Source organism: Suricata suricatta, chromosome 9, assembly GCF_006229205.1.
Source record: "Suricata suricatta isolate VVHF042 chromosome 9, meerkat_22Aug2017_6uvM2_HiC, whole genome shotgun sequence".
Lineage (NCBI taxonomy): Eukaryota > Metazoa > Chordata > Mammalia > Carnivora > Herpestidae > Suricata > Suricata suricatta.
Window position 1 is genome coordinate 25,346,174 of NC_043708.1, and position 16,711 is coordinate 25,362,884.

Below are 16,711 nucleotides of genomic sequence, written 5' to 3' on the forward strand. Positions count from 1 at the left end.
AATTTGGCTGGAGGTTTTCAGATTGCCTGCTCCACTTTCCTTCTCCTTCAGGGGACCCCCAAGGTTGCGAAGATTGAGCTCCAAGCATAGAGTCTATGTCAGTTCACACAGATACAATCTGTGAGGAAGTCACACAAACTACCTATTCTCAGCAAATGGTCCTTTACTTATCAAAACAACTGGAAAAAACAAAGATCACCAAACAAATGAGGAAATATAATAACACAAACCAGAAAGAATGAGATGAATGAACAGAACGAATCTAGAAGAAGTAAATATAATGCAAAAAACAGAAAGGAACTTTCAACAAACTAAGTAAAACAGTCAAAGAGATGGGAAAAAAATATCTGTGATATTGTGATTCATTGTAAGAAATATACACTTGGTCTTCATCCCCATTTCCAGCACAGAGCTCCTAAAACCCCTAGAACTTCTTAAGTGATGAGCACGGTAAAGGTGTCTTTGGTTATGCCAATGAGGTGACTTTGGGAATGTCCTAGATCTCTGTCAGGATGGGGGCTGGTCACCAGAAGAACTAACCATGTGATCAAAGAGTTGGAACTTTCAGCCCCACCCCGCTGACCTCCATGGAGGGGACAGGGCCAGCAGAGGGATTTCAATCATCAACAACCAATGATTTAATCAATTGTGCCTTTGTAATGACACCTCCCTCAAAACTCAAAAGGAGAGCTTCGAGGCTGGTGAACACCTGGGGATGTGGGGAGGGAGGGCATGGATGTTCTGCACCCTCTCCCTATGCTCTGCCTTGCGCACCTCTTCCATCTAGCTATTCCTGAGTTATAGTCCTTTAAAATAAACCAATGATCTAGTAAGCGAACTGTTCCTTGGGAGTCTTGTGAGCTCCTCTAGCAAATTAATCAAACCCAAAGAAGCAGAGAATTGTAGACACCTCTGATTTATAGCCAGTCAGTCAGAAGTACAAGTAACAACTTGGACTTGCGACTGGTGTCTGAATTAAAGTCCAAGGAGGGGGACGCTGGAACCTCCAATATGTAGCCAGTCAGTCAGAAGCAAAGGGTACAGCCTGGCCTTGAGACTGGCGTCCAAAGTAGGGCAAAGGCGGAGGAGGTGGGGAATGACAGTCTTGTAGGACTGAACCCTTAAATTGTGAAATCTGATGTTAAGCTCCAGGCAGACAGTGTCAGAATTGCATTGAATTCTCAGATGCCAACAAGGTGCAACTTCTTGGTGCTGTGGGGGAATCTGCCGGCCACATTAGAATTGGTACCAAAAGCATTTTAATATTACATCCATGAACTTGAAAAACGAGTCAGAAATCAAAACTAGTTCCTGGATATTAAAATTGTACTTGCCGAAATCAAAAAGGTACACTGGACCGCCTTCTCCTCTTAGATTCCATCATCTAGAATTACTAGTATTTTGTTACTTTTCATTCAAACTTTCACTACTAACAGACACAAAATACTACAAGTAAAATTGGGAGTCTTTTCTGAAAATCTCCCCCAGCCCCATTCCTCTCCCAACTAATACCCCACTTTCTAATCTTACCCAATCACTACCAGATAGATAAGAAGAATTAAATAGATAAGGCTGCAGATCAATTTAAAATTTTAGAAGAGAAAGTTCAAGAAGACTCCCAGAATTTAACAATGAGATCAAAACATTGATAAAAAGTAAAAAAAAAAACAAAAAACAAAAAAAACATGGAACATATACGAAAAGATCCAAAATTCATCTAACAGAAGTCCCCCAAAGAGAGAGAGGAGAGGCGGAGGGGCATGTTTTCCACAGTTAGAAGACATTTTTAAATCTTCGGTCTGAAGCAACTCACCAACTGCAAAACCTAAATAATGAAAAGTAACACACCAGAACATAGCTTGGTAAAATCTCTGAACTCTAAAGATAAAGGAGTCTTGTAAAAGCTTCCAGGGTGGTGAGGGAGGAAAGAAAAAACCAGGTTATATATAGAAAACTGAGATTCTGCGTCTTCTAAGTAAATCTTAAGCTCTCTTTCATTAGAAGCTATACAGTATAATTACGTCATCAGCGGTAATGACTACAAATTTACAGAGAGAAACGGCAAATCACATTTATTTCCTGATAACAGATCATGAAATTGTAGGAAATGGTTAAAATCTGGGTATCTATTTTAAGAATTCTGCAAAAAAGCACACATACCTTGAAAATAATATAGATTTCTCTAAATAACTAAGGTTCCTTACTTTGATAGTCAGTTACTGAACTATACTGCAATACAATTATGTCTTAGGGCCAACAAAAGTATGTAGGACTAAGTAGTCCCTGACCGCTGTGCTATTTGAATTCCGACGTCTGCTTTCCATCATTTCACCCTATTTCCCCTTCTATGGAGGTTATCAGTTGTCATTTTTTACAACTCTTAGTGTATTTATTTTGTGAATTACTGGCCCTCTCGACCTTTCCTAATCTGATTATTCTAATCTCTTCTAGTCTAGAAAAACAGATGATCGTGTCTTGTTAAAATTGTGTCTGAGGTAAAAAGGGACTGAATAAGGGCCTTCCTCTACGAAGAATAAAGTCTAGGGTATCTGTTAAGATTGTTTAAAGATCGTTAGGGTTTAATTTGTGGCTTCTGGAACCAGTACAAAGTGCCTGAGAGTTCGTGAATTCTGGAACAAGAAGGTATTATGTTGTGTTTTCTGCAAGGCCTTTCCTAACAGAGATTTTACAAAAGACTTTTGTAAAGCCTCTTTCCTTCTTTTGTATGTGCTTTCTCATCACATGACCTAGTGATTGTATAAGATTAGCAAATTTACAAGATTAGCAAATCTCTACCTGTCCTGGAAGAGACGTGTTGCCAGCATATAGTTCATGGACGTCTTGTGTTCGAGGTAGGACCTGAAAGACAAAGGAAAAAACTATTTCTTAAGTTTGGATGAAGGGAGGAAAGGTGGAAATAATGAATCAAGCGCAGAAGTGACAGGTCATTTATACACTGTTTCTAAAGTAACGTACTGTTCTCTAAAATGACAAAGGAAGCAAAAGTTGCCCAAATTAAAATTATAAAATGGTAGAGTTGCAGCAGATAAAATAAAATGAAAAGAATAAATGGAGGACTTAATTTAGAATGTAAAAAGAAAGAAATGGCAGGATTTCTTTGATTAATAAAAAGTGATATGCTCAAATCAGAAAATCAAACCGTAAGGTAAAAACAAAACCACTGGGGGCACCTGCGGCTCAGTTGGTTGAGTGTCCAACTCTTGATTTTGGCTCAGGTCATGGTCGCAGGGTCATGAGATGGATCCTACTTGAGATTCTCTCTCCATCCCTCTGCCCACCCTCTGGCCCCAGCTCAAGAGCACATGTGCACTCTTTCTCTAAAATCCAATTCTTTTTTTTTTTAATTAAAAAAAAAGAATGCTTAAAAGCGAAACAAAACCACCACAAAAATTCATATATAACTAAGAGAAAGGTCAAAAGAAGCCGGGAATGGGAGATGCATAGAGGGCATGAAAACGTAGGCAGAAGATGCTTTCAACCATGTTTATTTCTCAAGAGCTTTCAATGGCTCCTTGATGCCCACTGCAGGAGGCCTGCACTCTCTTCCAAGCTTTCAAAAGTTGGATCATCTGTACCACTAATTCCTTCAGGCTTTCTGCAGACAGTTCCTCAACACTGATCCTGCCATATAGCCAGGCAAGGCGCCTTACAAACCTCTCACACCACACCTCCCATTGATCCTTTTGCCTTACTCTGGATACCTCTTTACCCTCCATCCACTTATCCATAATACTCTTCAGGAAGCAGCTCAAGTCTTCCCTGCTGCAGGAAGCCTTCCCTGATAATGACTGCTGCAAGTCTATAAAAGCGCCCTTGTCTGAACTACCTTGCTCTTTACTGTATGCTCAACAGACCTGCCACACGCTGTCTCGTACAGGAAAATTGTTCTTCTCAGAAAGTAGCATGATGTAGCAGGAAAAAAGTAAGATCTGGATTCAGAATACTTGCATCAGGTCCCCCTGTGTGATCATGGACCAGTCACATCACTTTACTAAGCCTTACTTTCCTTATCATTAAAATGGGGACAACAATGAAGTATGTGAAGTACATTATAATTATGATGAACTATACAAATGAGCTATTTTTATTATATGTATAAGTAATTTCTCCATTATCACACTGTTAACTCTCAAAGGCCAGAGGTTCCATCTAATATTGGTTTTATACTCCAAAGCACCAAACACAGTGCTAGACACTTGGCTGAAACCCTACATATATATTTTTATTAATATGCACATATACATTAATAAGAAGGCATATTTGTGACATCTTCCCCACTCTATATGAAGGCAGCTCAATTTGTTTAATTTTTTTGGCCTTGCTGGGCTTCTTCTCTCAAAGGCCTTAGGAAGGTAAAGTGACTTACCAGATTGGTAATTTAGAAAGAATAAACAGAAATGCTTCATTGAGAAGCTCCCTTTTTTCTCTTGAGGGACAATCTCCCAATAGGAGGTATATTACTTTGCTGGTCCTGTGGGGTCAGGTGCTCCCCACACACAGCCCAGTCTAACTTTGCCCAGAAATGGGCATGTAAATCTGTCCAAATTAGAAGTTCAACAAAAAGTGTGCTTGCTTGCAGACAGACATAATCAAGTCTCCCAACCTAGGCTTTATCAGTTAAAAATGGAGATATTTTGGCCTCCTTCTCTCCTTAATCTTTGTCTTCTCTCTCCTTTGTTTCGGAACAAAACCAGTAGAAAGGTATCATTACTGGACTCATAAGAGACCCCCATATTAGCTGTAATTGATTCCTTCAAATTTTCCCCAAAGCACTTAAATTAAGGTCCTGTCTCTTAAAATACTCAAGGGTGTAGATTTCCACTTTCATTAATTAAAAGATATGTTTTCTAGGAACTGCAAACATTTAAATTCTTCAAAAACCTATCAAAAGAAAGCAAAAGCAGTATCTTTCTGTTGCATTCCTAGGTCTCTGTAAGGAATAATTACATTGATAGAATATTTTGTAAGATGAAAGGAAGATTTATCTATGAACAGCTGGGTTTTCAAGACAAAACAAAACAAACACAAAATGGGTACTTTCGTTTATTCCTCTAAGTTCTAGCTCTATACTTAGAACCACTAATAACCCAACTAGATCAAAAGCCAGTCACCAAAGGAAAAATAATGTGTTACCTATAAATAAGCACAAAGATTCTGAGCCTTACTGTAATCAGAGAATAATCATCACAAGGGATTTTTGAGTCTTTAAGTAAATACAAATCTGCTCAGACATAGGGTGAAAGTCCACACGGCTGGGCAAAGAGGAAGGGCCAATGTAAAGAACATTAAAAAGAAAGTATAAGCTGAATACTTTCCAGAATTCACCCAGGGCTATAAATTGACTGATTCCCAGAATGGCGAAATCTCATTGAATATAGGGCTCATTTAACAGACAACTGCAAAGAGGCTTTAATAGTAAAACTTTCCTAGACCTAAACAAAAGCTATCCTAAACCAACTATAAAAATGTTTTTAAATGATCTAAGTCATGTTGAATCACTACATCACACACCTGATATTAATATAACACTGTATATTAAACTGTAATTTTTTAAAAAATGTTTTTAAATGAGTCTGAAAAAGATTAAGCTGATCTACAAGTAGCTTAACTGTTGGACCAAAACAAAACAAAACAAAAAACAAACAAAAACCAAAAACCAACAACTTTCAAAAGCATTTAAAGAAGACAATAAAACCAACCCACTCAACTACACATTTATAACGTCCAGCATTCAATTTTTAAAATTGACTGTATATGTGAAGAAAAAGGAAAAACGTAACCCACAAGAGAAAAATCAGTCAGTAGAAATAAACTCAGAAGTGATAGAGTAAAAAGATAAGAATTTAAAAATAGCTACTATACATATTATAATATATGCACAAGGATCTAAAAAAAGTCATGAAAGTAATGGGAAAAAACCAAAAAGTTCTAAAGATGAAACATAAAGTATTTCAAATGAACACTTCACTGGATGGAACGAATAAAAGATGTGACACTTGCAGACAAAAAGATGAATGAATTTAGAAAGAGAAATAAAAAACCCATTCAAAATAAAGAAAAAGTCTAAAAAAAATGAAAAGAGCCAGACTTGTAGTATAATATCAGCCAATTTTAACATGTAACCAGGGTTCCAAAAGGAGAAAAGAGGGGAAGGAAATAGAAAAAAAAAATCTGGAGAAATAATAGCCAAAAGCTTTTCATTTTCGATGAAAACGATACGGCCACAGACTAAGAAGTTCAACAAACCCCAAGCAGAAGAAACATGAAGAAAATGACACCAAGGCATATATCATAATCAAACTGCTAAAAATCAATCATAAAGAAACAATCTCAAATGCAGGCTGAGGGAAAAAAAAGACACATTATGCACAGAAAAACAAAAATAAGAATTACTGCATGCTTCTTATCAGGAAAATGCAAGCGAAAGATAATGGAACAGCATTTTAAAAAGTATTATTTTTAACATTTTGTTTATTTTTGCAAAAGAGGGTGAGCAAGCGGTGGGAGGGCAAAGAGAGGAGGTCAGAGGATTCAAAGCGGGCTCTGTGCTGACAACAGAGAATCTAATGTGAGGCTCGAATTCATGAATCCCGAGATCCCGCGAGATCATAACCTAAGCGGAATTCAGACGCTTAACCAAGAGAGCCACCCATGTGCCCAATGGAACGAACATTTTTAAAGTGCCAGGAAAAAAATGACTTACATCCAGAATGTATGAAGAACTCTCACAGCTCAATTATAAGAAAATAAATAACCTCATTTAAAAATGGGCAATCATTGGGGCACCTGGGTGGCTCAGTCGGTTAAGGGTCTGGCTTCGACTCAGGTCATGATCTCACGGTTCGTGGGTTTGAGCCCCGCGTCGGGCTCTGTGCTGACAGCTCAGAACCTGGAGCCTGCTTCGGATTCTGTATCTCCCTCTCTCTCTGACCCTCCCCTGCTCCAGCTGTCTCTGTCTCTCAAAAATAAATAAAAGAAACATAAAAAAAAAAATCTAAAAAAAAAAAAGGGCAATCATTAAGGAAATGCAAATAAAACCACAATGAGATAGCACTCACCACACACCTCCTAAGGAGATAAAATTTGATTGGCCATACAATTGCTGGTGTGAATGTGGAGGAACTGGAACTTTCATACACTTATTATGGGAATGTAAAATGGTACAACCACTTTAGAAAACTGTATGGCAGTTTCTTAAAAAGTTAAACATATACAACATGATCCAGTCATTCCATAGGTAGAATTTACCTTAAAGAAATAAAAACACCTGTATATTTGTAATAACAAAGCCTGGAAACGAAAATGTCCACCAACAGATGAAAGGATATACAAATTCTGGCATATGCCTATAATACTACTCAACAATAAAAAGGAATTAAACCAATGATAGATGGGGGCGAGGGGGAGGGGAGGGGTGGGGGAGGGGAGGGGAGGGGGAGAACAACAACTAAATAAATGCAGAGATATACCATGTTCATGGATTGGAAAATTCAATATTGTTAAAATGTCCACTCTCCCACACTTTATATGCTCAATGCAATGCCAAACAAAAGCCAGCAGGCTTTTGTATAGAAACTAACAAAGAAATTTTAAAATGTCTTGGGAAATACAGATGACACAAAATAGTCAAAATACTTAAAAAAGAACAACAATAAAGTTGGAAGACTCACACTATCTAATTTTAAGACTTAGTATAAAGCTACAGTAATCAAGAAATTAATCAGTGAAACTGAATAGAGTCCAGAAATAGACCCACACATGTATTTGGATTAATTTTCAAAAAAGATGCCAGTGGAATTCAATGGGGCACTTTCAACAAATGGTACTGGAACAAATGTAGATCATATGAAAAGAAATGAACATCAACCCTTACCCCACACCATACACAAAAATTAAATCAATACATATCATAGACCTAAATATAAACGCTAAAACTGTAAAGCTTCTAGAAGAAAACATAAGAGAAAAAGCTTTGTGAAATTGGGGTTGGCAAAGATTTCTTAGATAGGAAACACAAAATGTATAAATCTTCTAAAAATGTGGTCACTTGGACTTTATTGAAATTTAAAATTTCTATTCTTTAAAGCCACTCTTGGGGCACCTGGGTGGCTCATTCGGTTACGCGTCCAACTTGGTCTCAGGTCATGATCTCATGATTTTTATTTTAATGTGTTTTATTTATTTTTGAGAGACAGAGAGAGACAGCGTGAGCTGGGCAGGGTCAGAGAGAGAGGGAGACACAGAATCTGAAGCAGGCTCCAGGGTCTGAACTAGCTGTCAGCACAGAGCACGACGTAGGGCTCAAACCCACCAACCATGAGATCATGACCTGAGACGAGGGCAGATACCCAATCAACTGAGCCACCCAGGCGCCCCAAACATGGATAATTCTGAAAAACATTATGTCAAAGATTCCAGACACCAGAGTACATATTGTATGATTCTATTTATAGAAGATTATAGAAAAATGTAATGACATAAAGCATATGGGTAGATGTCTATGGCTCAGGGTAATGAGGGCAAACAACTGCAAAGGGGCATGAAGGGACTTCTGAAGGTTACACAAACAGTCTATGTCTTGATTGCAGTGATGCTGGTGGCTGAAGTGGGGTTAATATTTGTCAAAACGTATTATCAAACCGTACACTTAAAATGGATGCATTTTAATGCATGTAAACTAGATCTCAATGATGATTAAAAATAAACAATGTACTGTTTAGGCACAATATAGATGATAAAACAATTTTTCTTCAAATCAAGGTAATTATGACCATAAAAAATGTTTTAAAGTATGTAATCCTGGGTTAGGGGGCTATTAGGAAGGAGGTCGGGGACTTTTTCTCAAAGGGAGGAATAATGCACAGGTAGATTGATGTTAATGCTCTAGTTCTTAGAGTTCTACTATAAATAAATGTGCAAAATAAGAAAGATACACCTGAAAAGCAATGAAAACACTGTGTCACAATTAATCCAATTCTGTGGACCCAAAGCACAGATATAAAAAAAATAAAAGGTAGTCACCTCACCCATATATTTCCCATGTCTCTGATGTAGGGAATATGCGAATAAATCCACCTCTCCGGTCATTTTCTTCCTTCACTCTCCGTAAAACTTTGATCTACATAAAGAGAAAATAAAATGAGAGCCTATTTGGGAAACCATAATCCATAAGCTTATAGGGAAAAGAAAGAGGGTTATGACCCACAAATATGAAAGAAGCATGAAGGAAGAAATTATTCCATATAAATGGAATTTTCTGAGAACAAGTTTTCTGAGAATAAGTTTCTCCCATCTTGAATCTTTCACTTTCTAATGTAAGATATGAATTGGTCAGAAACATTATTAGTCGCTCACTAATGTTTACTGAACCCTGTGTTAACCCACAAAGGCCTGAGGTGGAGTTATCTTTACCTCCTCCATGGACAGACCAAGCACAGAACCACCTAACTTCCCCGGCACCTTCTCTCGGGCTGAGCCCACAAGGTTTTTCATTTCCGCATCACTGGCAGAGAGTGGACGGGAACGCTACGGAGAAGGACAAACAGAAACAAAATGTTTTCATCACCTTTCTTCATTTCCCTCTATTCAGTCCCTCTCTGAATCACTGTCTCTCCTACTATGGATAAGCTCAACTCCAAAGCCCGTTTTCTATAATTACTCTCTTAGCCTGAAGGCCTGGGAAATAAATGAAAGCCAGCAGACTCAAAGGCAAGAAGAGAAAACAGAATAGAAGGAAAATGCTATTGGGTTGAGAGGAAAACAAGCAGAAAAACAAAAGAGATGTCCATGTGATCTTCTAATCCAGTTCTTACTCCTACTCTTGGTCTGAGAGTTCATCCAATATTTTCAAAGATATGGGAAAAGATATGAAAATAACCACCATGTGAGACTGAATGTGCATTTATTTTGTTAATAATAATATTGTTTTCAGTTGTGGACAAGGAGAGTTAGGAGAAGTGAGAAGGAAGACAGAAAACCAAGGAACAATTTATTATGTCACAGGTGAAAGTGGGGCCATGGGATGTTTTAGAACCTGGAGCCGAAGGGTGGGGAATACTAAGATGTCAGTCACCAGTGAAACAGAAAAGAGCCATGACCAAAAGACACACTGTGACTGCTGGACTTCAGGAGACCTTGAACAAGGATGATTGCCTTGGGCACTGTAAGGAGGAAGCCAAACGGGCCATACTCCTCAGAGCCTTCTGAAGGATGATCACAAAGGTCATCTGAGAATTCAAGTTTTAAGTAATTTCGATGTTAGGTGAGCAGAAAAATATCAAGGTAACAAAGGAAGTCAGATGGTACAAAGCCTGTGAACACACTATTATTGAAACAGATAAAGTGACTGATAAAATGAATACATCTGCCAAGTGGGGAGATTAAGAAATAATTCAAGAAATGTGGGTGTGGGGCGCCTGGGTGGCTCAGTCGGTTAAGCGTGGGACTTCAGCTCAAGTCAGGATCTCGTGGTTCGTGGTTTTGAGCGCCGCGTCGGGCGCTGTGCTGACAGCTCAGAGCTTGGAGCCTCCTTCAGATTCTGTGTCTCCCTGTCTCTCTCTGCCCCTCCCTCCCCTTCATGCTTTGCCTCTGTCTCTGAAAAACGAATAAACTTTAAAAAAATTTTTTAAAGAAAGAAATGTGGGTGTGAATTGTCTTTCTAGGTTCCTAGAAGTGACTCTGGCCAGAAAGCAGCAGTCCTATTGTCAAGAACGGAGTTTTCTCCTCGAGTAGACCACCTACGGAAAGGCTTTTGGTAACTAACTTTTGACCTTCTCAGCAATACTCACTGTTACAGACTAAAGGTTTGGTTCCCCTACAAATTCATTTGTTAAAGCCCTAAACCCCAAAGCGATAGTATTTGGAAACAGGGCTTCTGGGAGGTAATAAAGATCCCATGAGGTTGGGAGGGTGAGACCCTGGCCTAATGAGACTAATGCCCTTAAAAGAACAGGCATCAAAGTATAGCTTGTACTCTGTCTGCCGAGCATGTAAACAGAGGTCGTGTGAGCAGAGTGGGATGGCACTCAGCTCCAAGCCGAGAGGAGAGGCCTCAGGATGAAACCTGCCTTGCTGGCTCTTTGGTCTTGGACTTCTCAGCCTCCAGAACTGTGAGACATAGATTTCTGGGGGTTAAATCACCAAGTCCATGATACTTGGTTATGGCCTCCTCATCAGACTAATGGTATACACCTGTCTGTACACATCATGCATACTTTCACCTTTCACATGAGGGAGACCAATACATACTAATCCTTAAAACTAGCACGGGAGTTATAAAAGATAGACTTCCTAATAGGTAACTCCACAATGAAACACCTTTATGAAGAAAAACCATGAAACCAGCAGATACAAGCAATACGTGAAGGCAGGGACTTTCACCTAAACAGCTTTGCCTGTGGCAGCTTCAGTACCCAGAACAGTACATGGCCTGGCGTAGGAGATCAATAAATATTTGTTGAACAAAGAAATAAATGAGTGACTGTCCTGACACACAGATTAATCATGGTTAGAACAAAATTCTGCAGAGGATTTTGGGGAAATTTTTAATTCCCTTGCAGTCTCTGGGACTACATTAAACAGTATATGTTGGCATGAGAGGGGAGTCACCAGGAAAGTTAAAGATTCAGGAAGGTAATCATAGAAGTAAGTTAATCTTTTCAGAACAATTTTAAAGTATGAATGCTTGCTTAGTACACAATGTAGTAAAGCCAAAATTTAACTGGATGCTTTAAGGACTTTTCTGGTTTCACACACTACTTATCGTTGGCTAAAAATACTTTATTCCACATGTGATGACATGGCTCTGATCAGAAAGCCACGGGCAGTCAAGTGCCTTACCCGAGGTCAAGTTGCCTTATCACTCACACTACTTAAGAGTACCTTAAAGTCCTCTAAAAGTACTGTAAGAGAGAGCATGAAGGAAGCACTCATTTAAATGATATAACAAGGGGCACCTGGGTGGCTCAGTCAGGTAAGCATCTAACATCAGCTCAGGTCATGATCTCCAGAATCATGAGTTCAAGCCCCACATCAGACTCTCTGCTGTCAGTGCAGAGCCTGCTTTTGGATCCTCTGTCTCCCTCTTTCTGCCCCTCCCCAGCTCATGTACTCATTATCACTCTCTCTCAAACATAAATAAAGATTTTTAAAAATGATACAGTGAAAAAAAAAAAGAAAAAGATTAAGCATTTTAGAATAGAAAAACTTTATTTTAAAATGTTGATAAATTGAAATCTGTACTAAAGATTAATAATAAAAATATTTTAAGAAATACTTATTAGCTGTTAGAATAGTTTTAAGAAATACATGGTTGTAGGGGCACCTAGGTGGCTCAGTTGGTTAAATGTCTGACTCTTGATTTTGGCTCAGGTCATGATCTCACCGTTTGTGAGACTGAGCCTTGCACTGGGCTCTGAACTGACAGCACAGAGCCTGCTTGGGATTCTCTCTCTCCCTCTCTCTCTGCCTCTTCCATGCACACACATGTGCATGTGCGCTCTCAAAATAAGTAAATAAATATTGAGAGACAGAGAGGCACATGCATGAGCATGTGCCCAAGCAAGTGGGGGAGGGACAGAGAGAGGGGAACAGAGGATAAGAGTGGGCTCTGCATTGAGAGCAGTGAGCCCGATATGGGACTCAAACTCACAAACTGCTAGACCATGACCTGAGCTGAACTCAGACATTCAATTGACTGAATCACCCAAGTGCTCCAATGAACATTAAAAAGAAAATGCATGGTTGTATTTATAAGAACATGGATCAAATCACTACTGAATAACATCTAATCAGCATTCTTAATTATTTTTTATTTTTACTTTTTTTACTTTATAAATTTTTTAATTATAGTTTATTGTCAAGTTGGATTCCATATAACATCCAATGCTTATCCCAACAAGTGCCCTCCTCCATGGCCATCACCCATTTTCCCCTCTCCCCCACCCTCCATCAATCTTCAGTTTGTTCTCAATATTTGAGTCTCTTACAGTTTGCCTCCCTCTCTCTCACTATTTGCTCCCCCTTCCCTTCCTCTATGGTCCTCTGTTAAGTTTCTTCTGTTATCTATAGGAATGAAAACATATGGTATCTGTTTTTCTCTGCCTGACTTATTTCACTTAGCACAATACCCTCGAGTTCCATTCATGTTGCTACAAATGGCCAGATTTCATCCCTTCTCATTGCCATGTAGTACTCCATTGTACAGATAAACCACATCTTCTGGATCCATTCATCAGTTGATGGACATTTAGGCTCTCCCCATGTTTTGGCTATTGTTGACATTGCTGCTATGAACATTGGGGTGAATGTGCTCCTATGCATCAGCACTTCTGTATCCCTTTTGTAAATCCCTAGCAGTGCTATTGCTGAGTCATAGGGGAGTTCTACTGATGTTTTTTTGAGGAACTTCCACACTGTTTTCCAGAGCGGCTGCACCAGTTTACATTCCCACCAACAATGTAAGAGGGTGCCTGTTTCTCCACATACCTCAATTACTTTTTAATTTCTTTGCTTTTTGTCCTTGGTTTTGTTTTTATTGCTCATTTCTTACCATTTTTTAAATTGTTTTTGTAAATTTTTTTTTTTTTTTGCTTTTTTAGGACCTAATTGTTCCAAAATGGAATAATGTGCCTGGCTTCCAGAGATTGAGATTATAATGATGTTCCAACCTTCCTCTACTAATCTAAACCTGCTCCAGGAAACAGTGCACCAGTGCTCCAAAATTCTAAATCTTCTTTCTAGTCACTTCCAAAGAGCTGTCTCCCAGTTACATCCAGAAACACTCCTCTGTTATCCCAGTCCACAGTTCCAACTCAGCTACCTGTGCATGCATGTGGGCTGTCTGAATGAGGCATGGAGGCATTCAGGAGGTGCTCCTGGCTGGGGCCTTTGGAGGTTTGAAAAGGGAAAGGGTTGAGGGGTAAGGGTGTTTGTTAGATGAACGCTCTAGCTGTGAACTCCCATAAGCTGATGGCTTTACTCTTTTACTGCCACAGATATCACTAGGCTACATATAAAAAGGTCAATGCTACTCCAAGAGGAAAAAATTGTGGCTAGAAACTCCTTTTATCCCTTCACCTATTTATTTCAAACTGAACTATTAAAAAGGCTAAGAGGGAGAGAAACAGGAAAAGTTTAGCTACTGAAGTTGAAGTATCTCAAGTGTCTCTCTAAAATCCCCCAGGTCTCCTGTGTCTCTGGGGAAGCTGCTGGAACATGAGACTAGAAATTCAGAAGTATTTTGCCAATTTCAGTTTTTCGATAAATTTGAGATTACAGAGAATTTTCTTTATCAGCATAGTGTCTGTTGTACTGGTCTACAGAGATACAACAGAGCATTAAAACCCTAGACCACGGGCTGAATTCTGCCAGTATTTGTTAATGAAACGAACTATTGAGAAAGGTGACCTGAATTACAGACACAGATGAGAGAAAAGGCAGAGAAAAAGGAGGAGAAGAAAAGATAACAAAGAAGCAAGACAGACGTAAATGCTTCTGAATGCCAAGAAGACACACCTGGAGATTAAAATCAAAGCAACAAGAGAAAAAAAAGGGATCAGACTGATTTGGAAGGCCATCCGGACTGCCCCAAACAAGGGCAAAACCCTCCAAATGCAAGCCGTTCTGTGGTTCTGACCTTGCGCACATCAGCGCTGCTACATTCACTGGGTGACGAAATGAATCCACATGTTCCAGAAGATCGGCTGAGCACGCTAAGGAGATAAAGCTCTTCTGAATTTAGAGAGAGCGATGCCTCTATCTGGATGACATAGGATTTTAACTGCTGGGTGCTCAGATGTTAAACTGCCAAACTCCTGCCTGGGTAAGAATTCTGCCATGCAACATGCATCAGAGATGTAAAATTATCATTAGCACAACTTATGATTCAGAAATATGCCCAAAGAAGAAAGCATTTCATGGCTAACCTTTACTGGGAGGAAGAACCGACTGAGAACGTGAAATCATTGAGACAGGAGCCACCTGTCTCCACTCAAAGGAGTAAAAAACAGATGTTGAATCAGAAAAAGGATTCTTGGCCTAAAGTAAGCTGGCAAGCACCAGCAATGAGAAGGGCTGAACAAAACCGGGAATACAAAAGGGGCCAAGTGTCATTAAAGATCCCATAACTGAGGAGCTTTAAAAATAAAACCTGTGTGTCAGAGAACACATACAAAGAATACAAGTGTCCAAAAGCAGTTTTACAAAGTTTGCAATTCTGTGTTAGAAACAAATGACCTAGAAGCAGCTTGATTTACATGGGACACGTCTTACCACCTAGGAAAGATAAAATCAAGTTTAAAAAGCAAAATGAATTAATACTACCAAATGAAATAAAAGGAACAAAAAGGACCACGTATGAATAAACCTGGGTGGGAAGTGGTTACTAGAGTAGGTTTAAGCGTAATTCATAACCAGAAGTATACTTTGAAATGATGGGAGGGGAAAAAAAAGTAAATAAGCAAGTAGACTTGTGTTACAGTCAAAAAGAGATATGCAACAACTGAAAATCTGGAATAAATATGTCAGCAGGTCTGAGAGACATGCATCTTGTTGTTAAGGGAACTGGCTTTAAAAAACAAAAACAAAAACAAAAAACTTACCAAAACCACTTACAACTACGTCTGAAAAATCATGAAGAACTGAGGAGGTACTAGAGGATTAGAAAAAAACAAATGAGGTGCCAATCTTCAAAAATGTAAGAAGTGTGCTCCTGGTGATTACTACCTGGTAAGTCTAACTTGAATCCCTAGTAAAATAATGGAACAAATATTAAAAGAAAAAATCCATAAACATTTAGAGTTTAATGGTCTCATGAAGATTAAGTATGGAGACTGCTTTACTTATTTTAAAATATGCTTTAAAATGTTCATTTTTTGGACAAAATTACAAAAACGGGGGAATATAGCAAATACATTTAATGTCTTTGGGTTTTACAAAGACTTTGTACAAGTTTCATACAATTTTTATTCGAAATTACATTTCTAATCTGGGTTTAGTGTCATGGTAAATGAATAAAATACACCAACGAAAACTGCAAAGAATTAAATATTGACTAAGTATTACTTAGAATCTTCACTGATGTCTGGGAGGATGGATATAAATAGATAATAAAGTAATTAATTTGCATTTGTGGATGACAGCAAATGTGAAAAGAATGGCTCCAGATAAGAATATCAAAATAGCACCTGATACTCCCTATCAAATGAGTAAAAGGAAAATCAATGGACTCAAAACTGTGAAGGGAACCATGTGTCCAAGGTAAACTATGTGTCCAGAACTATCCCAAATATTTTACTGATGTTTTATCATTACTTTCACACCATACCTCTACGGATGTATTATGATCCTCACTTGATAGATGGGGGTAGTAAGGCTCAGCGACATAAGGGAACTTGCCCAAAGTCTAACAGCTGGTTGGTCTGAACCCGGGTCTATCTGACTCTAAAGTCCATATCTTTCCCACAAAACCATGCCATTTGCCCTGGAACGGTGAAAAGCAGCTTCTGGTGAATGGAAAATTTGAACCTCAGGCATTCAAGGAAGGGAGAAATGTATAAAGAGACGATGGATTAAAAAGGAATAGTTAGACGACAGGTGAAGAACTTGACTTCGCAATCTGACAGCAACAGAAAAAGAAAACTTGACAAAGCATACAGGCCAGAGCAGGGAACTTGTGTTCATTTCTAATTTG

The 16,711-nt window shown here is 38.7% G+C and overlaps 1 protein-coding gene across 1 annotated transcript in view; it reads right to left on the reverse strand.

Moving 5' to 3' along the window:
• The window catches only part of TTLL5 (tubulin tyrosine ligase like 5), a 274,511-nt gene that overhangs the window by 189,716 nt on the left and 68,084 nt on the right, over positions 1-16,711 (reverse strand). Inside the window, exons 17-19 of the mRNA XM_029952174.1 lie at positions 9,433-9,546; positions 9,048-9,139; positions 2,797-2,859 (exon numbers count right to left, since the gene is read on the reverse strand). Of these exons, the coding sequence (XP_029808034.1) occupies positions 2,797-2,859; positions 9,048-9,139; positions 9,433-9,546 (269 nt within the window). The remainder of the gene's footprint in view (positions 1-2,796; positions 2,860-9,047; positions 9,140-9,432; positions 9,547-16,711) is intronic.